At 38.7% G+C, this 25,792-nt stretch overlaps 1 protein-coding gene across 1 annotated transcript in view; it reads right to left on the bottom strand.

The window, feature by feature from the left end:
* The window catches only part of umodl1 (uromodulin-like 1), a 28,582-nt gene extending 3,840 nt beyond the window's left edge, over positions 1–24,742 (bottom strand). The window contains exons 1-16 of the mRNA XM_084730276.1: positions 23,493–24,742; positions 22,986–23,228; positions 20,204–20,362; positions 18,095–18,222; positions 17,670–17,853; positions 15,497–15,637; positions 12,050–12,280; positions 10,573–10,830; positions 9,263–9,505; positions 8,699–8,956; positions 7,235–7,347; positions 6,878–7,091; positions 5,307–5,444; positions 4,352–5,220; positions 4,100–4,260; positions 2,324–2,560 (exon numbers count right to left, since the gene is read on the bottom strand). Of these exons, the coding sequence (XP_084586402.1) occupies positions 2,324–2,560; positions 4,100–4,260; positions 4,352–5,220; positions 5,307–5,444; positions 6,878–7,091; positions 7,235–7,347; positions 8,699–8,956; positions 9,263–9,505; positions 10,573–10,830; positions 12,050–12,280; positions 15,497–15,637; positions 17,670–17,853; positions 18,095–18,222; positions 20,204–20,362; positions 22,986–23,228; positions 23,493–23,568 (3,653 nt within the window). The 5' untranslated portion in view covers positions 23,569–24,742. The remainder of the gene's footprint in view (positions 1–2,323; positions 2,561–4,099; positions 4,261–4,351; positions 5,221–5,306; positions 5,445–6,877; positions 7,092–7,234; positions 7,348–8,698; positions 8,957–9,262; positions 9,506–10,572; positions 10,831–12,049; positions 12,281–15,496; positions 15,638–17,669; positions 17,854–18,094; positions 18,223–20,203; positions 20,363–22,985; positions 23,229–23,492) is intronic.
* Between the last annotated feature and the right edge of the window lie 1,050 nt (positions 24,743–25,792).

Genomic DNA, 25,792 nt, shown 5'->3' with positions numbered 1-25,792 from the left:
TTTGACAAATAAAAAAAAATACATGAAATATAATTTACATATATGATATTTCGTTTGTATCATATTTAATACACCAGACCTTTCAAAGATCTATATATTATTCATTGCTTTTGAAAACTTTGACATGTTTCAATTGGTTTGGCTCTATTTTTATTTAATTTTTCCAAACAAGAACCATTTTATTTTTTGACTTTTGAATTGGTCGACATCACATACAGATTATGATAACCAAGGAACGGCAATCAATTAAAAAGACAATTACTGGCGAGTTAAGTTCCTACAGAATAATGAATGAGGATAAGACAGATAAGTTTTCTTATATATCTGCTGTATCATATGTGATACACACATTTTACTATAAAATAAGGTACAAAATATTAAATAATTAAAGGTTGTTTCAATACATTAATATTGAAATATTAGTAACAATATAAATGTTATTCTTAGCGTAAACTTTTCCAAATTAGCAAAGATTTCCCTGACAAAAACATGCAACTCACTACCTGAAGGCAGCCATGATGGATTTTGCACTCAGACACAGGCAGCTGCCTGCAGTGCACTGATAATCCAGCAGAGGGCAGAAGACATGTCTCAGATTGATACAACAGGTTTCTCAGGAACGTATTGATCACAGTGATGATGTAGAGTTCTCAGAAACTGATACATCAAATATGATACAGTTATTATCGGGAATGTGGGAGAAATATAAGTGACAGTGTGTATGGAAGGTATGAATTCAACTGACTGATTGTGAAAGACCTTTTTTAACCCTTTTCATGGCAACCAAGATGTTATCAATGATATTAATTAAGGTCTGATTCCATTTAGTGAGGCAGAGCCTTTCCAGTGAATCAACATGCACAACAGCAGCAGCATGACTCTGACTGACATGAGTGAAATGGAATATTAATGAGAATCATTGGCAGCACCTGTGTTTACTTTAATATTTCATGTCAAAATGGCTGCTGGGGGAAAAAGTCTATTGTTGGAGGTTAAAGAAAAAGACAACAAACATTTTAAGAAATACACTACTTCACTTTCTTGACAAAAGGTTGATGATGCCTCTCTCATTTATGTTTGTTAAACATGGCACTACAACCAGGAGCTGGTTAGCTTAGCTTAGCTTAGCTCAGCTTAGTATAAAGACAAGAAGCAGCTGCTTCCAGCAACAAAATCCACCTACCTGCACCTCTAAATCTCATTAATCAATATGTTACATCTCATTTGTTTAATTCATACAAAAACAAAGTGTAAAAATGGCACAGTGTGGTTTATGTGCTGGACCATGTCTTGGCTGGTCACAGTAACTAAGCTAAGCTAAACAGCTGCTGGTGGAACCTTCATATTTACACAGACAGACATGAGAGTGGTATTAATGTTTTCATCGAACTCTCAGATAGAAAGTGATTAAGATTAAGTAATTTAGTTCAGTGTTTCCCAACTTTTTGAAATGACAAACCATTGCGACCCAAGTCCCAACAAGCCTTATAAAGATAGTCTGGTAACATTTCATTATTGCATAAAAAACATTCCTGACAAATGTTGCTGCCAAATTCACATCACCCTATATTATTTTGACGTTTTATTGATAACATATACATGTTAAAGGTTCATATATGAGAAATTAACTAATTTAGGCCGAGTTAACACGCCATCATATTGTTTTAATTTCCTAAAGAAATGAAATGCTTCATAAAATGTGTACTGCAGAAGTAAATCTTAAATTTGCAGAATTTCCTCTATTGTATTTTATTTATCTGGGGACCCAAATAAAATCTCCTGTGATCTACCTGTGGATCCTGCTTCAAAAACATTTTATTTATTTTTCAGGACCTCTCAAGGGCCACCTGCAGGGCCTTCACAGCTCACCAGTGGGCCACAGCCCACGCTTTGGGAATCGCTGAATTAGTAAACAGTTTTTTAACCTTTTTTCAACTGATTGAGGGAGTTTCACATTGATTATATGGAAAAAATAAAACCTATAGAACCAGATAACAGCAGTGGTAGCAATACTTTTATTTAATCCTTTTATCTGGGGTCATTATTTGTTGTAATTGTTTCTGGGTAACAGTGTTATCACTTACATTTTTTTCAAGATAATTATTCCATTATCACAAAAAATAACTTTGTTATTGTCATTAGAAAATGATCTTGCGAGTGACCTCTGTGAGTTCCCAATGCTAAGATTGAGATACTCTGAAGTACTGGTATTAATACTGATAACAGTGGTTAAATAATTAGTAATAACTGTAATAAAATCAAGAGAAAGAGTGAATGTAGAAGTTAATAACTAGCTGATATGGTGATGCAGGTAGAAGCAGACCTGTTCTCCAGGAAGACGTGGGTGGAGGCGTCCAGAGGGTTTTGGGTGGGGGTGGCCCAGCACTTGTTAATAACTACTTTAATGTGGTCTGAGGAGGTGTTGAGGCTGACTTCCACCACCACAGCCTCCTGCGAGGACAAGCTGTAGTTGTGGGGTAGAGGCATGGTACCGTTCATCAGACGCACGGTCACCTGGAACGACCCCGAGCCCATGATGACATCTTTGATCATGTCATACCTGGAGATGAGCAAAATATAGATATACAGCCAGAAGTACACCAGGAATACACTGCAGAATGATTCTGCTCACAAAATAACACGTTAACTTGTTTGTTATATCTGTACAAAAACCCAAGTGTAAAAACGAAAAGTTGTTCTCGGCTGTCGAGTTGCCAGGCAACCAGGTGCTAATAGGCAACCAGGCTAGCAGTTTCCCCCTGTTCCCAGTCTTTATGCTAACCTAAGTTCTCCATCTGCTGGCTCCAGTTATATATTTAATGTACAGATGTACAGAGCGAAAGAACAAAAGCGCATTTCCCAAAATGTCAAACTATTCCCAAAACTTAAGCATATTGTACAGTGGATGTGTGTTGATATCTGGTGTTGAAATTTCATGTAAAAGTACAGAAAAACTACAACTCTACACCTATGTGTAGCTGCTAACTCTGTCCGGACTGTACCAGGCAAGTGTTGGTGTTTATCCTGCCAGTACATGGAAGCAGGTATTCAGGTCGTGGGTGATGGGGACCCAGTAGGGAATAGAAAGCAGTACTGTAATGGCTACTGGGAATTGGGCAAGCAGACAACAAATTCAGAACTGGGCTCAGCCTCTTGTGCATCATGGCCGAGGTGAAAAGATGGAAGTGGAAATCGACGGAGGAAACTAAGGAGAGAAAAAGCAAGAGTGCCCGAACAAGACACTGTAATAGTAAATGTGGGACCAGCTTTTAGTCGTTGGCGAGGGGTTGCAAGGCAGACACCAATCTGGGGTTCTTGCTGTTAGACTAGTAAGTAATATTAGCCGGTTTACTATGTCTTGTTTGATGTTTGGCTGTGTTGTAGCAAAGTAATTAACTTGCTAGTTTTCAGTAATGCAATCATAAAAAATGCAGGTGTCCATATTCACAACAGCTGTGTATAGGTGAACTGCACTAAGAAACTGTTGGGCACCAAACCACAAAAAAAACAAAAACAATTCTTAAATAATGTTGTTTTAAATGTGCAGTATATAAACTCTGCCTCAAAGCCTCTCACACATTAGAACAAAAACAAAAAACACAGTTTGATGACATCGTAAAGTAGCATGGGATCATGGGAGATGTTATTACACTTTTAAACAACCACCATAGCTGATGAAAATCTGTCTGATGTGATTCAGGCAGAAATTATGGTAATGTAAGAGGTAATATTTAAGTTTTATTGATGTTGTGTTTAGTCATGTTTGCTGACTTCCTTCCCGGCTCTCTGACGTATCTGATGTATCCTGTGTTTTCCAGGAAGTTATAGTAGCTAGCAGCTAGCTAGGAGCAGCAAGCAGGAAATGAACTGTTATCTTGAAAAAATTATGGATTTCTCTGCGTTCAAACATTGTTGACAACATTCAAGTAATATAATAATGAAAGTACACAACTCAACATAATATGTAACATAAATCTAGGGTTTATAGATGTTTTGATGTGTTACTGTTACCTATTATAGCTTTAAGAACAACTTGCTGACAACATTCTTCATCTGCGTATCTAATCTCTGAGTGCTAATGACAGCAAGTGAAGCATACCCCATGGAGCCGAAGTCAGCAGAGATGAGCATGCTCTTCGTGTAGGCACACATGATGGGAACCTCCAGACGTATTGTGGGTACCTTCACTGTTCCATCAGGTGAGGTGTACTGATCCATGTTGTTGTACAGGGTCACAGACGCCGTGTAATGGGTTTCATTCTGAAATACCAGATATCAAAAGCAATTTGGGTTATTTTTAAAGTTAATGCACTTTAAGAGTTTCTGCAAAAGAAAAAAAAAAAACACTCACATGCACAAGTGTAGTGCCACACTCATTCCAGGCCACGATCAGCTGGGCGTGGGTGGTATTGCCTGCGTTGACACGACATTCTGGCGAGCCAAGATATAGGGAGCTATCCCTGATATTGGCGCTCTGAAGAAAATCCTTGGCAACTGTCACAGTAATGGCAGCAACCCTGCACTGGACTGAGATGACCCCTGGCATAGAGGTATTGGTGGCAGTTCTCGGGCCGTAAGTGCTGCTTGTAGGAGCTGCAGTGGTGGCAGTGGAGCTGGTGACGATGGTTGTAGGGGCAGAAGTCATGGATGACATTACAGTACTGGTGGTTGTAGGAGTAGTGGTGGTTGTTGGGACTGTAGTGGTGGTTGTTGGGGCAGGAGTGGTGGTTGTATTGGCAGTGGTGGTTGTTGGTGGGGCAGTTGTGGTGGTTGTAAGAGCAATAGTACTGCTTAAAGGGGCAGTACTGGTTGTTGTGATGGTAGTGGTGGTTGTTGGGGCCGTGGTGGTGGTTGTTGGGGCAGTAGTGGTAGTTGTTGGGGCCGTGGTGGTGGTTGTTGGGGCAGTAGTGGTAGTTGTTGGGGCCGTGGTGGTGGTTGTTGGGGCAGTAGTGGTAGTTGTTGGGGCCGTGGTAGTGGTTGTTGGGGCAGTAGTGGTAGTTGTTGGGGCCGTGGTAGTGGTTGTTGGGGCAGTAGTGGTAGTTGTTGGGGCCGTGGTAGTGGTTGTTGGGACAGTAGTGGTAGTTGTCAGGACAGTAGTGGTGGTTGTTGAGGCCGTGGTGGTGGTTGTCTGCATAGTAGTAGTGGTTGTGGGGGCTGTGGTGGTTGTAGTGGTAGAAGTTGTTGTCATTGGTGCTGTTGTTGTCTCAATGATAGCATTTGCTGCAGAAGACAAAACACTATTATTATTTTGTACATAAAATCTTTGTCAAATGAATCTTTCTCACTACCATTCTGTAAGACAGTACCTTGACAGGCTCTTCCAGGCCTTTCTGGGTTGTTGTCTGTGAACCCGTCCCAGCAAACACATTCATAGGAGCCCCAGCTGTTTGCACATTCAGCCCACAGGGAACAGTCATTTTCCCCCGATGCACATTCATTAAAATCTACAAAGAGCAAAATATTTGGCCCAATAAGTCAGGCTTTATGTCGCATTGAAAGAATTTCAGGGTTGAAAACAGTGACAGACCAACAAACTAACTTTGCTGTGGATGTACTTCTGCAATTTTGTGTTGTACTACCAAAAGTTGTAGGACTCACTAGAATCGTATTAAACATGATCAAAGTTGAGGCAGCAGATGCTAATATAGCTTGTCTTTTAGCCCCTGGTATAGGTCAACATCTATAAATGCTGCATCCTATAATTCCCACAAAGCAACTTCATAGTATAATTTGCTACTGAGACAGAGTGCAACTCATCATTCTGTGTAAACCACGCCCACCAGAGGGAAAACAATCAGTGCCCCAATATGCAATCAGGGGCTGAAACGCTAACAAAGTGACTGCAGCAAAAAAACATTAGATTTCAGTATGTCAAAGGTGTTTTAGTACCCTATGTCTACTATAAAAGAAGAGCTGCATTGACAGACTCAATATTGTCAGTTTATCTTAGTGTCCCTTCTCTGTACCTTGCTTTTCGGTGAGAAATGATCCTGCTTGAATGATCAGAAGTGAAGTACTTTGAAATTTACAGCTACTTGGTAGAATCACCAGGTAAGATCATCATTTAACCAAATACAGATCAAAATCAGGCAATTCATATCTTAGCTTAGCATCATAATGCTGTATCCACATTTGTCTTCACAAAAGTTCAGTTTTTTCTGTTCAGAATGTTATAAGTGTTCTAGGTTTTTCACCCTCTTGGTAGTTCATCCTACAACACAGCAGCTGTTAGACATTTTTCTCTTGTTTGCTATCAGACAAAAGTGACAGGAGGCACCTTCACTCAATAGAAAATCAATTCGGATCCATGAATTGTTTTCCACCCTGAGTGGGCGGGGCTTGCACACTCTGACTCCAAGTCAGAGAAGTCTCCAAGTCCAAATTGAGAAAACCCTGATGATGTCATCAGGGTAACTAATCCAATCTAACTTTGCTAAAGTTACTTTTAGCATTTTAGGACTATTATTTTGCGACAAAACTGGCCCTTTTGGCTGCTGGGCAGGTTGCTTATCTTTGTTGCTGTGTGTTTTATGTCCAGATGCCCAGTAGGTGTGATCAGGTCCTTAGGTATTGTGAAGTATTGTAACAGCCCCATCCTAATAGTGGTTTCTGAGCCAGTCATGGTGAATTGAGATCCTGATCCCACACCAGCGGATGTGCTATCATAGTACCAGAAACATCAGGCCAGGTGTTCCCAATACCTGACCACCTGACCCCATCTACTGGGCATCTACAACATGAAACACTAGAGACATCCAAGCAACCTGCCCAGCAGCCAAGATGGGTATCATACTTCCAAGCACTACCTAAGAGTTTTATACCTGCCAGTCCTGGTTTCATAGAACACATTTTTAGAGCAGAGATTAGAGAGACTTACCATTTACGCTTGTGTTGTTCACAGTGTATATGGTGCTGTTCATCAGGGAGTGCAGCAGAGCTGTAGACACATTACTGATGTTGTGGCTTTGATTTGGAGTAAAGATGAAGGTGAAGTCGACCACCACACTCCCCTGGGAGAAGCCTCTGATTTCAATTCTCACCTGGTTTGAATCTACCAAGGCCTTCATCTCTGGAGTCAGAGACTGGTAGATCTGTTGGTGACAAAGGAAGCAACCCCACAGTCAAAATTAAGAAACTAAAGTTATTAATTCATTGAAATGTACATGTTTACAGTGTGTGGAATTCTATTGAAAGATCATATTCTGTCATTAGATAATCCTCAGAACACACTTACCTCCTGTGTAATACTCTCGGTGAGGTTTTTGTAGGCCTGGCTGCTCGTGTTCTGCAGATCATCAGTGAACTGGATGTTGGTGAGTCTTGCTGTGGCATCAAGAGTCTGAGCATCTATAAAGAAAAGCTTTACTTGGCACAATGAACACATTTTCTACGACTAAATGGCAGCCCTCATAGCAGCCTATGATCTGTTTGGTTAAAAATTGAATCTTTTCTTCATCACACATTAAGAGCAATATTATTCTTCTTCTTCCTCCCTGGGTTAGTGTTCAGCGATTGCATCTTATCTCATTCTCAAATAGCTGGATAAGTCAGTTCTTTTTCCTGTGGCTCAAGAAAAAATACATTTCCAATACTGTTATCCTTTAACCAGAAGAAATAGAGTGGCAAGATTTCCACACAGAGAAAAAAACATTTTTGTCTTTTTGTCACTAACTTTAATCCAGTGGTTCCCAAACTGGGGGGCGTAGATAACTAGTGGAAAAATATAATCTAAAGTTTTCAATACTGATATTTACACTGAAGCAAAATGACAACTTAACCATTTACTTGTTTAATACTAACTGTAATACTACATTTAAAACTCAAATGTTACAACAACTGTTACCAGAAACAATGTGAAAATGCACAGACTGTATAAAAGAAGTGGACATTGTCACTGTAATGTCACTCATTAATTTGCGGACTAATGTTTTCAGGCCTCAAATGTGATGTTTTGGCTGTGGCCATATTGGTTTTCTGGAGCCAGAAGTGGCCATACTTGGATGAGAGACTAGAGCTGGGGTGGAATGAGGGGTTAGGTGCTAATACGCTAGTGCTAACTAGTTTGGTTTGCAAGGTGCATCAGTAATTCACATTAACTGTGATATTAATTGAAATGCTGATTTTGGTATAAAAAATACTGGAAAAAAAATAACAGCCGACTCCTTACAATGTCTTTTAACACAACCAAATGATGAACAAGACATTTTAAGATGACCAAAATGTGAATTAAGATTCATGACAACACCTAAAAACAAGTTGACAGCGATATAAATGTACAGAGTGCCATGGATACCCATTGTTGTCCCTCTATCCTAACTGACAATCACAAGGAAGCTACGCCCTGAAGCATACCTTCCTTTGATGTCTATTTTACTCTAAATGGGACCATTATTTACAAAGTGAACATCATGCTGTATTGAAAAAGACTTCAAACTAACAACTGAGACTACAAATTCATTAAGAAAATGTTTACTGACTTACAAAATCAATTGAGAAGAAGGATCATTTTCTCATAGACCTCCATACAATCTGACTACTTTTTGAAAACAGTGGAGTTGCCCCCTGCTGGCCAGTAGAGAGAAAGCAGGTTTAAGGCAATTCCGTATTGGCTTCACTACGTCCACTTCTCTTATACAGTCTATGAAAAAAACTCAAAGGCACTGAAACAATCAACTTCCTGTTTCTACACACTTCTTACCCGTCCTGACTGATAGACGAAGGGCGATTCCTCGGCTTCCACAGGCACAAGGTGTGACAGTGACATTGTAGAGCACCCCGGGCTGCAGATCCCTCACCTCCATCATGGTCTGACTGGTTTCCCACGACTGAATTACCTCTGACCCCTTCCTTACAACAACCAGGTAAATCTGATTCATCTGAAGCTGACTAGACCAGAAGACACAGAAGGAGGTTCCAGTGACGTTAGCTGACCATAAGCTGGTGATGCTGGGAGGAGCTGGAAGGAGGAGGTGGGGATGACAGAGATCAGGTTTATCAATCATTTATTGTGGTTAAAGGAACAGTTTCACATTTATGCGGAAACATCCTTATTTAGTTACATGAAAAAATTGATACCAGTTGGATGTCTGTACAGGAAATGCTATTGCTAGCAGCCAGTTAGCTTAGCACAATGAAACAACTACCATGCTCTGTCCAAAAGTAACAAAATCCACCTCTAAAACCAGATCAATAATTAACACTTACATAAATGAAGACGCTGGGGTTGTAAGCAGCCTTGAGATAAAAATAAAATATTTCTTACAGCATGTGGTTGCTGGCAGAGGTGACTCTGCAGTTGAGCTCATGCTGGTAGGTGCAGGAGTCGTCCAACGCGGAGCATGTGATGAATTATAAGGGACAAGGCTTGTATTACTCAGAGTTGTAGTCATAGTGGTCCCAGTGGAGCTGAAGAGACCCGTGGTGCTGGGAGTCGGGGTGTAGGTCGCGTTCATGGATGGAAGGTAGGTAAGCGGGGGCTCTGTGGTGGTCGACACGCTGACGTCAGCTGGGGAGAAAGAATACAAATCGATGTTGAAATCAAAGCCTCTGATCCAGAATATAAGAGTTGGGTGTGTTCAAGCAGCTTCACTATTTTGTTTTAGTGATTCTCTCATCATATATGAGAATGCAGTTTGCAGGTCTACACTGGCTGACATCACAGGAATATAAAAGGAAGAAGGTTTTGGCACCTCTAGGTCTAAAAATAGAGAAATGGAGAGTCATGCAGCTTGTGGGTGATGTTTGCAGTAATGACAGAATGTTGTCATGTCACATTTAACCACAATTTCCTGGTTGAAGGAGCTTCGATTGGCTTGAGAAACTACTTAAACATGTTTTGGCCTCCTATTGTGACTTTTCATGTTAAGGTGGCGGTTTGTTCCCTGCAGGTTTCTTCATGCCAAAGGACACAGCTTGCATAAACTCACCATTCCTGTCCTATCGCAATGTTTCTATGTTTGTGTTTAATGCAACACTTCTTGCGAATTTTACATAACTGTCAGTGTGGCTAAATAAACACATCTTTCACACTTAGATGACTGCCCTTTTATTAGCTTAGGGTTTCTCAAAGTTTTGATGACTGAGTGTCAACTCAGGGAGCCAGCATACAACTGAGAGTCGTCATTAGTCCACAGGATGCATTTTAAGAATCTATGACTTATAGTGAATTTTTATTTGTATGCAAAATGAGTTGTAACATTACATACAATTTTAGTTTTAATGAAGTATGTAGTGAAGATTTTTTTTAAATATGAACTGATAGATAGATAGATAGATAGATAGATAGATAGATAGATAGATAGATAGATAGATAGATAGAATAGGAATAACATTCTGTCAACAATGCTAGTGTTGTTACCAAAAATTTGCGATTTTGGTGAGCAACTCTTTCTTTAATGAGAAAATGATGGAAGAAGCACTGTATAGTTTAAGAGAAACAGAGGTTTTAGTTGAAATGGATCAACTCTTACTTCGTCAGACCTCAGGGGACAGATAAAGTTATTCTAAAACTCTGTAAGTTATGAACTAAAGGGCACTGAAACAATCAACTTCCTGTTTGTGCACAGTTCTTACCTGTCCTGACTGATAGATGAAGGGCGATTCCTCGGCTTCCACAGGCACAAGGTGTGACGGTAACATTGTAGAGCACCCCGGGCTGCAGATCCCTCACCTCCATCATGGTCTGACTGGTTACCGAAGACTGAACGACCTCTGACCCATTGCTTACAATAACCAGGTAAGTCTGGTTCATCTGAAACTGACTGGTCCAGGAGACATAGAAGGAGGTTCTGGTGATGTTAGCCGACCATAAGATGATCATGCTGCCAGGAGCTGGAAGGACAGTGAACAGTGTTATCATTCCTTAGCTGTGGTTCAAGGAATAGTTTCATATCTATTTGGTAATATCCTATTAGTCTACTGGAAACTCCTATACGGCCTCTATGAACCCCAGCAATGTTGTTTACAATGAATTTTTGTGATTGAAATGTCACCTATAGGCCTAATGGATGAAATTCAAACTGATTGCATGTTGGGCATTTTGAGTAATAAGTATAGTAACAACACACTAGTAAAAACACAATAATAAAAATACACATTTTTTTTGTCTTTTTTTTCATTTAAGGCATTGTTTTCTAATATTAATATTTTATACACACTGTGCAGTTCATTAACATTAAAACAAATTCACTCTGGGAAGTCTGTGACAATTTTTTTTTTTACCTTTTATTTTTTTTAATTTACCTGATAATGAGCTAATTACACTAATTACTGACTGTTTGTGTAATAAATAGATAAATAAATAAATATGTTAAATATGTTTTTATATCATGATACTTTAAATGAATGAATCCAAAAGCTTTTCAAAGACCCCTTTGCAGAATGTCACGGACCACTGGGGGGGTCCCCGAACCACTATTTTAGAACCACTTGCCTAGCAGGTGATGCCAGTGGGAGAAGGGATGGGAAGGGAGGACTGCATGAAATCTTTTTTGCATTTCTGGACTATACAAACATGGACTTAGACACTTACATCGACTTTCGAAGTTAACAAGACGCCAAATCATAACCATTTAATAACCATGCTAATTTCTCAAATTGCCCAACATGCAACTCTTAGCAACCAAATGAAATTTCATCCACTAGGCTTATAGGTGACATTTCAGTTACAAACTTTTATGGGAAACAACATATTACAATTAATAGTTCAGCTTCCTTCCTTCGGTGTCTTATATGGAGATCTATCTGTGGGACGAGGCGCCATAAGTTTACTTTATTTTTAGTACTATTTTCCCTTCCTTTTTAAATTATTACTTCTGTTTGATCACACACAAAAAAAACATTACCGGGTCCAAAAAAATTTCCAGTAGACTACTCCAGTAGTTTACATGTAAAGACTGTAGCAGCCAGTTAGCCTAGCTTAGTTTAGCACAATGACTGCAAACAGGGCTTTGTCCAAAAGTAACTAAATCCACCCACCAGATTAGCACTTACATAAATGAACACGTAGGCATTTTAAGCAGCCTCGAGATAAAAATAAAATATTTCTTACAGCATGTGGTTGCTGGCAGAGGTGACTCTGCAGTTGAGCTCATGCTGGTAGGTACAGGACTCCACCGCGGAGCAAGTGATGGATTGTAAGGGACAGGGCTTGTATTACTCATGATGGTTTCAGTGGAGACCCCAGGGTCCAGTGTGGTGCTGGGAGTCTGGGTGTAGGTCGCGTTCATGGATGGAAGGTAGGTAAGCGGGGGCTCTGTGGTGGTCGACTCTCTGACGTCAGCTGGGGAGAAAGAATACAAATCGATGTTGAAATCAAAGCTTCTGATTCAGAATATGGCTGTGTTATAAGAGCTGGGTGTGTCCAGGCAGCTTCACTTGTTTGTTTAAGTGACTAAGTGACTCTGTTGTCATGTTAGATTCAACCACAACTTCCTGACTGAAGCAGCTTTGACTGGCTTGAGGAACTACTTTGGCGCATGCTGCAGCCTGCTTACTGTGCAGCCACATTTAAAGGTAGTTCTTTTCCCTTCAGGTTTCTTTATGCCAAAGACAAGGCTTGCACAGTCTTATGTTTTTATGGTTGTGTTTGATTTGACATTTCTTGTGATTTTTAAACAACACTGTCAAGGTGGGCGGTGAATTTTTCCCTGCTGTGTTTGAAGTCTTGTTTCCTAAGTTTCACCCTTTAGCAAGTTAGTGAGAATCTGATGTGACCCTGATGAAAATGTGAAAAGTAAACCTACGCAAACATCATTTACCCACAAAGAAAGGTGGAATATTCCAGCTTTGGTCTTCTGTCACTCAACTACAGTGCATACTTTGACATGTTTGTTTCATGAATTTAAAAAATTACTAAAGTTCCATGCAGTCCTAATTTATGATGCATTATTAAATTGTCCAAATATCATTTGCTCTTGTACAGACAATGGATCTTGCTCATCAATCCATGTCAATAAATAGATATTTTTCACAGCAGCCATGTTGACATGAAACAGTAGTTTAAACACAGGTGTTACCAATGATACTAATGGGGTCTCATTCCATTCAGTGGAGCAGATTCTTTCTAATGAGGCAACATGCACAATAGCAGCACCCTAACATCTTTGTCACAAGTCCTCTGGGTCATCTCCGGTCATTACTGAGCGCTCACAGCGTACAAGCTTTAAAAGCAGAAGTGGTTTTGACTTTCTGACTTTTGTTGATCTGGATTTTGCCTCTTAGGCAACATATATCTGCCTTTTTGATGGAGGAGTGTCCAGTTTGTGAAGACGATTGCAGACACTACTCAGTCGAAAAATTCCTCTAAAATTAATTTACCTTATTTTGTTTACACATAATTCTCCTCAAGACCTGAAAACAGATCATCAGTCAAAGATAAAGCTTTAAAATGCAGTGCTCTTTGTTACTTATTGAGTTTAGAGGGTCATTGCTGACATTATTTTGATTTCTACTTATAACATTTTTTTATACAGCCATACATAACAACACTATTTATCTAAAAGGATCAGATCTCACAGATCTCTGCGTCTTGGGTCAGTGCAGTGGTTCCCAGAGGTTTTCTGGCGGGCCCCCCTTCAGAAACCGACAAACGTTTACGCCCCTCACCCCACAATTTTTAATTGATCATCATCAGTGACAGGGGAAGCAACTTATAAAAAGTGATCCAAGTTCTTTATTTATTTTGTTGACATAAATCATATTCATTTAACTTTGTCTGACTATATTTCTCCCCTGGTCATCTGCGCCCCGCTTACAGTGGCTCTATGGCTGCACATGGGGGCCCACCCCCCAGTTTGGGGACCACTGGGTTAGTGCATTATAAAGCAGCAATTTATGTGACTCTTTCATATATTAACATTATCATGGAGAGCATGATAACCAATTTAATTATAATTTATTATTTCATAAATGTTATAAATTAATATAAATGAAGGAAATAATATGTATATTATAATATCTATTATTATTTTCTCTTTCTTTATTTTTGGTGTATTGTTTTTTAAGATCTACACTCTTGGTCTCACTAAAATTGTTTTTGTGTCTCGACTTGATTTAATCCCAGAGTGTTTATTTCTTGATTTTGGACTTTAAGCGGACCAAATTCAAGTGTTGATGTACTCTTCCTTTTTGTTATTTATTCATTTCTTTATATCATTTATATAATTTTATGGGTACATTGTGAATTTTAATGCCACAAAGACGATGTAGCTCCAAGAATGTGTTGGAAATGAAATATATAATGAAAAAAATGTCATGATATTAATTCGCCCACATCACCCACTCATTTATTTGCATATATAGGTTGTTTACCATCATTTTAGGCTTGCATAACATGTTTTCATTTAGAGGTGTCACTCTATACATCATAGTGCTATCAAAGATACAGATGTATATTATAAGGTGAGGTTTTATGACCTAAACAAAAGAGATTTTTCACAGCAGCCATTTTGACATGAAACAGCAGAATAAACACAGCACTGTGTCCCATCACTCATTTACTGCTCCCTATTCTCTTCATGTCAGACACTACTTGGTGCGTATTCTCTGCACTGTTAATTATGTCATTGCTTTTCATTTTCTTTCAACTCACCATAAATTGAACTATACAGTGTACAGTGAGTGAGTCTGGACACAGCAAAGGTGTTGCTTTACCTTACAACGCAGCTGGATTTTACAAGATCACAAGCTCATGCAAGAATCTATCTTCCCAGGGTTCAAGTTATCTGTTTATGTCTGCACCAAAAATGGTGCAGCCTAGGAGGGACGACTAGCAGCTACAGGCATGTTTTTAGGTGTGACAACAGCAAGGAACATCCATGGAAGCAACTCGTCTAGAACAAACAATTGTGGCTCCTGAAGAGGTTAGCGTAGATACTGTGCTAGGATCAGTTATATCAGAACTGAAGAATATTTCTTCAATGGAAGAAAAACAAAGAATGACACCAAAGGCTTTTCTCCATGGAAAAGATGTTTTCACTCTTCTCCTGACCGGATTTGGCAAGAGTTTGATCTAACCGCTTGAAGTCCGCCCGTGGTAGACATCAAACATGAGAAATGGTTTAATTACCTGACACGTGTTTTTGAAAGTGCCTGCCCTTTCCCAAACAGTCTCTAAGGACGACTCCCCAGATAGTTCTGTGGAACTAACCATCTGGCGTGTCAGGTTAGGTGTTACTAACAATATTAAATAAGGTTCTCTTCCATTCAGGTTGAACAAATTGTGCATGCTGGCTCACTGGAAAGGCTCTGCTACACTAAATGGAACAGGCCCTAAATAGTATGACTGGTAACACCTGTGTTTACACTACTATTTTATATCAAGATTTAAAAATTTACATGCTGCAACTCAAATCAACACCATTCTTCACCACATGGTAAAACAATAAATAACATTTGCACTTATATCTATTTGCACCATGCGTGCACACACACACACACACACACACACACACACACACACACACACACACACACACACACACACACACAGTCTAACCTGTACAATGGGCTCCAGGGTTGCTGGGGTCAACATCAACATATCCCTGGCGGCAGGCACAGTGGTAGGAGCCAACTGTGTTGGTACAGTGTGCCTGGGGGGAACACTGACGGAGGGCAGGCTGTGTACACTCATCTATATCTGCAATTAAAAGCACAGACATACAGATTGAAGAGGTCACACTGGATTTACAATCACATGTGCATGCTTGCTGTTGAATTAGGCTTGTTTTTAACTGAGGTGTAATGTGACAATTGAAAATAACAAATTCTTTTCTGACAATAAATGATAACCCAAAAACATCATTTATAGGGAAAGACTTTTAGACTGGGTAACACCAACAAATAATAATTTAATCTAAGATTAGTTCTAATCAGAGTTTAGCTAAACTAGATTTATAACGACTAAATCCAGATCTAAAATTAAGCAGATCTCTGCTGCACAATTAAAAGCTAATCCCAGTTTACTAAATCCAGGTTCAGTGATGTAAACCAAAATTGAATACAGTTAAATCAATATGGAGATGCTTGTTTACCCAAATTACAAGAAATAAAAAATTACATTTGTGTGCTGTCGGGACTGTTTGTTGACTCTGTATTCCTCCAAAAAATGTTGCATTGTTTGCTAGCTAGCTAAAAGAATTTTTACATCTACACACACACGCATATAAACACACAAACGTTACATTGTTTTTTTAGCTAGCTAAAGAGTTTTTTGTTTTTTTTTAAATAATACATCATTCTAATATTTCATCATTCTAGATAGCTAAAGGGTTAGTTAGCCTGTTAACCTACTTAGATGAATTCTTTTTCTCAATCCATCTCAAAAGGATGGTCTTTTTAAAAGCTAAACCTCATCAAGTTAACACTGGATCACAGTTTAAATTGGACCATAATTTAAAGTGAAATGACTGATGATTTAATCAGGTTTAGAAGTGAATCCATGCTGGTGAAACCCAGCCAAAGATTATGAAATTATGCCCACAAATATTGTTTTAGAAGACCTGAAACTCTGTACTCAATTACAAGTACTGTTACATTACTAAATTACAAGTAAAATATTGGTGTTATAAAAATACATAAGTACTCAGAGTACTAGTTACTTTTTAACCATTGATATTTAATGTATTATCACTGGCAGTTCACACAGATGTGGTGGATGGATGGTTCAAACAAACTCAGGACTTTCAGCCAGGACACTGAGGTTCATGTCTTATATATGTTATATGTTATATATGTCACAAGTCACTTCATGTGCGTGACTTGACTTACGTGCATCATATGACTTTGATGTTCTAAGTTGCTTCAGTGACGTCACATGATATACGTAGAGTAACATAATTATTGTAACCCCAAACATGGTCTTATCATAAACCTAACAAAGTAGTTTTTCTTGCTAACAAACTCAAACTGCCACCGTTTCACAGCATTGATCACGTGTTGAAAAGGCCACGTCAGAGAGAGAATGTGTTGCCAAACCTGTGCCTGATGCAGCATTTTTTCTCTGTATGTCATTAAGTTCATTCATTTTCATTGATTTCATTCCTGTCTGTAATCAGATCAGCTACAAATATGCAGATGAAAGGTTTGGAAATTATTTTAAATTGTGCTCAGTACTCAATTATGATCTTGAAAGTAACTAATTAGTAATTATAGTAATTACATGTTTGTAATTAGTTATTTCCACCCCTGTTCAGAGGTGGCACAACAAAAAAAAAACGCCCATTATCATACTGGCATTAAGTGTAAAGAAGAAATCTATACAAATAATCTATAAAAGAGCATGTTAAAGGCAACTTGATGTGCGTTTAACTGCATAAAGGCAAACTTGTGAATGTGTTTTTAGTGCAAATGTAACAAGTATGACCGATTCATGATTAATGTCTGCATGTGTGTGGGGTTTGTATGTGTTTATGCATGTCTATGTGTGCACTCGCCCTGGTGTTATTTTCCGCTATTGCAGGAAACATCCCACAGATGACTGTCACTCAAATAGAAGTGGTGGGAGAAGGAAACTGTGGTGGTGGCTGAGTCATTTTTTCCTGAACGCTGTGTTCTCCGCAACATGAATCATTCTCAAAACTCCACAAGAATGTCATTTCTCTAAAGAGAGAGAGAAAAAAAAAACCCAAGTAGAGATGAGAGCTGCTGTACAGAACAAACCGTGTCCTCACCTTCCACGGTTACAGACGACACCTCCTCTATGTGTTTGAGGAGGAGATGCAGCTTTGATGTGACATTGTGCAACGACAGAGAGAAGTCGTAGTCGATCAGCAGAGAGGTGGCGGTTCTGTAGGGATGCACGGGCCACGAGCCGAGGTAATAAACTGAGACATCAGACTGCACAGCTCCAGTCACCTGTTAGTGATGGAAGCACAAAAAATAATCAGTGTAGAATTTAAAAAGGAAAATATTTCATGCCTCTAAACAAGACAAGACAACTGGTATATCGTCTATGCTTTAATCATTTAAATTTCCTAATGAACAGAATTACCACAGCAAGTATCTGGTTAATGGTCTTGGCAGCACAGTCTTATTATATAAGCAGCAGCATTAATAGCTGTAGTAGGAGCAGTACTGGTGTTAGCAGGAGTGTTACCATTGCTTGTAGCAGTCTTGTATGATTCAGATGTCCTCTGTCCATGGACATCAGCTGCTCGTAATCCGTCTTCACTGTCACTGTTACATTAAAACGGTATCCTCCATTCTCAAGGTAATGCAGTGAGCCTGAAAGTTAAATGACTAAGGTCAGTTCACGCAAATCACAAAGCAAAAATATATTTTCTCACCTATAACCAGTGAGAACAACAGTGTTAAACTGGTACATCTTGTTTTTATCATTTGTGAAATATTAATATTTTAATCAGCATAATATTTTATCCATCAAATTGTACATTTTAATTCATGATATTGCTACATGTCAGGACCAATTAAGATCAGATCATGTGTAGACCCATGTACACTGTAAAAAAGAAAAAGTTGAGAGAATTTCAAATTTCAAGGCAACGGACTGCAAGAGATTTTTGAGTTTTGAGCCCAACTCAGATTCTTAAGTTTTGAAAAGGTTTTACCAACTGAACTTTTGTTGAGAAAATTTACTTCTCTTTTTTAGATAAGCTTTGAATTTTAGAAACACAAAATATTGCATTTTTAAAAAATGTATTGAGCAAATTCACTGAAGTGAAAGTAAATTTTTAAATGTTATATTTTTTTACAGGCACTAAAAAAAGACGAATCAGGTTTGCAGCTCACTGTGACCAATTTCTTTAAGTTTCTAAAGCTGAAAGATTCAAGTTTATCTAAAGAAGGAAAATGATTTATCCAAACTAAATATTATAGGTCAGCAAAACATTTTAAACTTTATTTCAAAATTCAATTATTTGAGTTGGGCTCAAAAGTCAAACATCTATTCCAGTGTGTCACCTTGAAATTTTAAGTCACCTCTACTGTTCTTCACAGTGTACTTGCCAGTACTTGATCCAGTGTTTTAGGAGGCGTTTCTGGTATTGGTATCAGAGCAAACCTAACACTACCCACAAAGTTTTCTCTGGAAAACCACAGAAAGACAGTTCCTAGTGAGCAGAATCGAGTTGAGACGTGCCAAGCCGCCCCGAGCTGCAGTGAAAATGAGGCTAGCCTCCCTAATAATTTTAGTACAGTCCCAAACATGCAGTGTTGTTTGGATTTGTTTCTCCTGGTTTTGAGGTAAAAATCTGACATTTAGAAAAATCACTAAAAGTGATCACAAACCTACTTATAAGAATTTTCACTGGGACTATTTTACTTTAGCGGTAAATTGTTCTAATAAAAATGGTTCACAAAGGTGCAGTCAGGTCTGTGGATTATCATAATTAACTGGGATCTGTTTCTAAAGAGACTTGAGTTGTGGTACTTTTGAAAGAAAAAAAATCACGTCTGTCCTACTAAACACCACTGACTCTTGACATCACTTGGACTTGAGCCTGTAGACTTGAACGAAGTTGAGCCCCCAAACCCAAAGTTTAAAAACTATGTTATCCAAAAGTGTGCCACAAATCAAATAATTTCCTCTCATTTCCTGAATCAAGCAAGCTGCTGGAGTGATTCCTGAAAAACTGAGTTTTATTTATTGAGCTCCAGTTGGAAAAAATGATAATGATAATTTTGTTTGTGTATCAAAATTATAAGGTGGTCAACAAAAAATGAATAGCAGAACGCAAAACATGCATTCTCTAGCACTAACTGCAGATAAAGACTCAAAAACTTCCAACTTCATTTAACATTTGAAGTTGCACAAAGAACAGTAAGTGGAGGTAGCAAGCTAATACTTCACTAATGTTAGGGGCAGGATGGTGAACCTTTTTTCAGTTTCTGAAGTGGGTCATGCTAGAAAAAGTTTTGGAACCACTGCTAAGGTGAGGTGAGCTTTGTAAATCAAGGAGGCTGGAAACTGACTGCTACATTATGATTTGTTTATGACTTGACACCAAAGTTTAGGACTTGGGACTTGCCTGTCTTGACTTGGTCCCTCTGCTAAATTTTATAACTAGTCCCTACTTGTGCTGATGTTACATTATGTCTGTACTGAACTGAACAGCTAGAAAACAGTGAAACAGTGTGTTTTGCAGGTTTTGGGGTGAGAAAAGGACACATGACTCTACCTAAGAAACTATACTAGAAGCAAGCTTAATAAACAATTTCTTAAAAAACAACTGGGATGTATACTAACTTGCAGGATCACTGCACCCCGAGCAACCCAATATCTGGCAGCATTTTTGCCAGCCTGGGCAGTCCATGTCCCACTCGCAGTCCTCAGATCCGGGATACAGTCCATCTGCAGTTGGACAGGATCCTGGCTTGGCAGTGAACTCCCCACTCCTGTTTACAGCTTCGTTCAAAGGAAATAACATGTTACAGGCCATATATTAGCAGTGAGATATTTGTAGCTGTGCGGTTTCTGTGCCTCCATCTGGCGTCTTGCACTCAGCAGCACACACTGAGAGGTCATGCTGATGACTTGTTGTCTACAAGCTGAGTCGCTGTACCATCACATGTAAACACTTGCACAAAGACACTTGAAATGTAACAACAAAAGGAACTGGAAGAGTGCACTCAGTAGGGTGTAAGACCTCCAGCAGGCAACAGATGGTGAAGCACCTACTGCAATGCCACCACAAGTACATCCAGCAGAGATTTGCAAAGATTTGAATTAGGTCTGGGTGATACAGCTGAAAAACCTATCATCAAAGTGAAGTTTCATATCGGTTGATATCAATAATTATTGATCATGTAGGTCATGACTGACCATATGTTGTGTACCCCAAAGGGTGGAGGTGACTAAGGTGATAAAGTAAGTTTGTTGTATAATTGTTGGGCGATTTGGACAAAATCACATATCATGATATTTTTGACCAAATACGATGATATAATAATATAGACATTGCATATTGTAGGTATAGCTGTTGGTGCTTTCACAAAATATTAACACTAGGGTTGCAAGTTTGTGCATTTCCCTTAACTGGTAGTTGAAAATGCAAACCAATTAATCATTAATAATTAATTAGATACATAACACATGTATTTTCTATTTTTTCTACTCATTTTCATTATTTTCTCTTTCCTTATTCAACAAATGCCTTGGCCAGACACAACAATGTCAAATTAGGTGCAATTACAACAGCGATTAATGACTGAGTTGATAAAGACAAATAATCAAACACCCTTGAATAGTACAGTCTCAGTTTTTTTTAACATACATAGAATAGTATAATGGTATTGTAATCGAGCATCCTGAATTCACTTAACTGTGTAAATGTCTTAATTGTTATTTATTTAGAACCAATCAGATGGCTATACAACAGTATAACAGATACAGAAATATTTTTTGGAGAAACTTACAAAAGGTAAAATTTAAAATAATTTACACTTGCTCTTGTCTATACATAGGTCAGAACCTGCATGTCCCAGTGAACACTGTGGCTCTTCAGAAGGGTAATGTTTTGGCTTAGAGCTGATAAGTAACTCAATTTAATTCCAACAAGTAATTAGTATTATTTTTGAGTTTTAAAAAATGGTTCACTACAATGATGTGGCTACATAATGGGGCTAACATCATCACTTATGAATGGGCTCATTGAAATCCACAAGAGCTTCAGCTTTTTGATCATACCCACAATACGCAATACGTAATAATAAATGTGTGTTCTGAGTTTGTCACACCACAGAAATATGTGATATTAATCATCCAGCCAAATTTGAATGATAAAAAAAATCAGTAAGTATATAAAATTACAGCTCAAAATCATGAAAAATGACCTATGACCTGAAAACAACCTGAAACATGGACACTCCATCCAGCAGCTTTGTCAGAGCCACCAGAGCCAGGGGACAGTGACAGAATGTTTTTTTTTTCTTCTGTGTCGGGTTGTTGGAACTGAAGTGAGCTGAAGTGAAATGCTGGGCTGATTTGGACTGAGAGTCACTGAAGGTACACTTGTACATGACGGTGGTGGGTGGGGAGGTGGCATCCGTCATGTGTCGGTTCCTGGGGCTTATATATTGTTGGGGTACCATGGCTCTGGCACCTCACCGAACCATGTTTCAGGTCCACCACAAAAATCATGAACACAGAAACGGTCTAACTCCACAATTCAGTACCACATAGTTCTCAGTCTTTTCACATGTTCTCAACACCTATTTTCTAACATATATAATGTGTTTAGAAGAAAAAAATGAATTAATAAATAAAATGTGCAAGAAACTGCATGGGATGAGCATAAAGTTGGTATGTCTATAAAGAGGAGACTCTTGGGTGCCCATAGAACCCATTTTTATTCAGATATGAATTAAGGTCAGAGGTCAAAGGACCATGCAGTTTTTCCAGTGCCACATTTTAGTGAAATTAGACGTTATCAGCCTTCTCCCTGACAAGCTAGGATCTAATGGGATAAGGTTAGGTTAGCTTTAAAGTTCCCATGAAACAGCTAGCGGAGTTCTTATTGATTCTGTTTTCTGTGTGAAAAAAGGCAGCTAAGGAGTATTGTACCTCCTGCCATGCAGCTAAAGCAGTCCATTGATGTAACGCTAGAAGGAAGAGCGGCTTTACCTCTGAGACCAGTTTGACAACAGGGAATAGGCCAAAGTGCTGAGGTGGTTTTCATGCTTAGTTTGGCCCATATCATCCTGACAATGAGTCACGGCTATTCAAGCTAACAGCAGTTAGCAGTTAGCTAACTTACTTTAGCAACGACTGAAGCTAGATCTCCATCAAGAAACTCAGTAAACGGCCTGAGTATTGTATTCCCTGTCACTTCTTTGTTATCACTGGGCCAAATACTAGCCACAACTAAAATTGAGCCCGCTACAGCCTACAAAAGATAGACAGATGTAACAGTCACACATGCACACAAACTTGACCAAACGCATGATCCCCTCCAGACTTACACCTAGCAGAGCAGTTGTTTTCTTCTATAATGTCCTGACGATGTATAAATAATGTGTGTTACACTCACGCAGGGCACAGTAACGGCCGACTTGGACGTAGCCATCGCAGCACCTGGTCACCTGCTCTGTCACCGTCTTGTACTCGGTCTGATAGATGATCTTGTAAAGTGTCACCGTACACATCTTCGAGAGCAGCCAGCCACCACAGGGTTTTGTCACAGTAGAGGGCATCTTATGCATCGCCAGGAAGGTCACATTCCTCGTCTCATTGCGAATACATAGATGGTAGCCAGATGCAGACAGGCTGTAAGCTGAAATAAGAAACATTTTAGAAATTTCACTTGGTAGTTTCTGGCTGCATACAGTATTGACATCAGATTTTGAATTAGGCATCAATGCTCCTTGATTTTGACATGCTCATAAAGTATTACATAATACACGCCTATCATCTGTCAAAAATGTTAAAAACAAATCAAAGCAGGCAAAACAAGAAGTGTAAATCCTCATAAATGCCATATTCTGCTGTGGCAATACATCAATTTCATGTCAATCCGAGAGCTGCGTTCGAGGCCTACCTTCATGCACAGTGTTTTCTCCTCTACAGAGAGCCAGCAGGGCTGCAGCCGCCCAGATGGAGAGCATCCAACTCATTTTTCACAGATCAAAATCTCAACCACACACTTATCGACCACATTGTGCGTGCATGTTTCTCTTTGAGATGATGATAACTGACTGTTCAGGGTGTGCTCAAAGACCAAATCCTCTTGTGGCTCTCTCTGTCTTTCTCCTCCCCTCGTTGCACCATCAGTCCCTCATGGACCACAAAATCATGACAGCCGGCAGGTGCTGTATAAGATTTATGTGGATATTTGGAGTTACATTTGTCAGCGTGCTGTGATTACATAATTTTTTCACAAGAATATCACAATATTCAGACAATTTGATTTGCCGTGATGTTTGGCAGCATGACAAGCTTGTGAGTCAGTGTGTTATAAAGAGAAAAGCCGCTGGTTCACGTGGTTTTCACAAAGGGATCTCAGGTCTCATTTTCGTTTTTGCAGAATAGATGAATTGTCATTTCACTCATTCTCTGGCAGAGTCAGGGTCAGTAAACATGTTTATGATGCCAGGCAGAGAGATGTGGGATGGGAGGAGTCAAAGTCCCTAATGACTGGGTTTCTACACAGGTAACCATGGCAGTGCGTGCTATGCTGCTGGCATTAACAGCCTGTGTCAGCCATTAGTGTCAAAGTAAGGAGGAGTGAGAACTTCCCTGCCATTTTCCCACATGTCTTTATTCTCATTATATGAAGGAGCGGTGGGATTCTTTGGCTGTCGAAGATATGTTCTAAAAAAAGACCAAATAAAGATTCTGTCCTTATGTTGATATTCTGAATAAATAAATCCATGTTTGATAAAAGAAAAACTCTCCGTATTCTCTCAAATAATTTCATGAACATTTCTCCATTCTTAGTAAATGTAGTGAGTAATGTAATGGTGCTCATTTTATAGTAATGAGGTGTGAACATGTGCCTGATTAAACTGCCATTAAGTGATAATGACTGGTTACATGCTGACGCTCTGGAGCATATGGATGCAGGGAGGTGCAGCAGGGCTACAGGCTGAGTCAACTAAGGTCGCTATGCATTCAACATAGTTACACCACATAAATAAAAATTATCAGCTCAATAGAAGATGGTTTTTACGATGTATTTCATGCTTACGATTTTGACAACCGGTGCCACACCTGAGTCATGAGACTGTTGCCAGGTGCTGGAGCTGACACGGCTTTCCAGGAAGAGGCCTGTAGGCCAAAGCAACATAGCAACAAGTCCCCACTGGATGCCAATAATGACACAAACCTACTGCTATGCTGTACTTTCATTCACTCACCTAATTAGTTTCACTGGGGTTAGAGGGGGCGTGCAGTTACATGCATATTATAACAGAACCTCACTGCTTAAACCTACCAGAGACAATCTCTGCTGTGGTTGGATAAAACAGATAGATGCTAAACTGGGAATATAATATACATTAATTAATGTAAATGAAAATGTGATATATAAACATTGGATAACATATTAGACAAATGTGTAAAGTTATTTTTTTTATTAAAAATGCAGTGAGGTAGAGTAGTAATAAATAGAAAGTAGTAAGAGTACACTGTACAAATGAAAAAGTTGAGAAATAGCTGCAATAGATTTTTGAGTTTTAAGCCCAACTCAAACTCTTAAGTTTTGAAAAGTTTTTACCAATTACTGATCTTTCGTTGAGATAATTTACTTATCTTCTTTAGATAAGCTTTGAATTTTAGAAACACAAAATATTGCATTTTTAAAAAATATATTGAGCAAATTCACTGAAATGAAAGTAAATTTTTAAATGTTAATATTTTCAATCAAAACTATTTTGATATTCTACTTTGAATTCTGGAAACTCAAAACATTGTACTTGTGTTATGTTATGTGTCATGTTAAATTTTTTATATTTTCAATTGAAATTAATTAATTAAAAAAAATAATAATTAATTTTTCAGGCACTGAAAAAAAGAACAAAAGACAAATCAGGTTTGCAGCTCACTGTGACCAGTTTTAGAAAATGTCTTTTTTTTAGTTTCTAAAACTCCAAGATTGAAGTTTATCTAAAGAAAAAAGTTTAGATTATAAGTCAGAAAATCTTTTTAAAGTTTATTTCAAACCATAAGAGTTTGAGCTGGGCTCAAAACTCAATGCAGTGCATTGCCTTAAAATTTAAGTCGTCTCATCTATTTTTTTAAGTGTAAAGAAAGCAAATCGGCTTTAAAAATAAAAATAAATATATTTTTTAATTTGCTACTCAGAAGGTGGCCATTTGAAATGTATACTCTCACAGTGAG

This window comes from Lutjanus erythropterus, chromosome 11, assembly GCF_056507025.1.
Source record: "Lutjanus erythropterus isolate fLutEry1 chromosome 11, fLutEry1.hap2, whole genome shotgun sequence".
Lineage (NCBI taxonomy): Eukaryota > Metazoa > Chordata > Actinopteri > Lutjaniformes > Lutjanidae > Lutjanus > Lutjanus erythropterus.
This window is presented reverse-complemented; position numbering and strand designations above follow the sequence as displayed.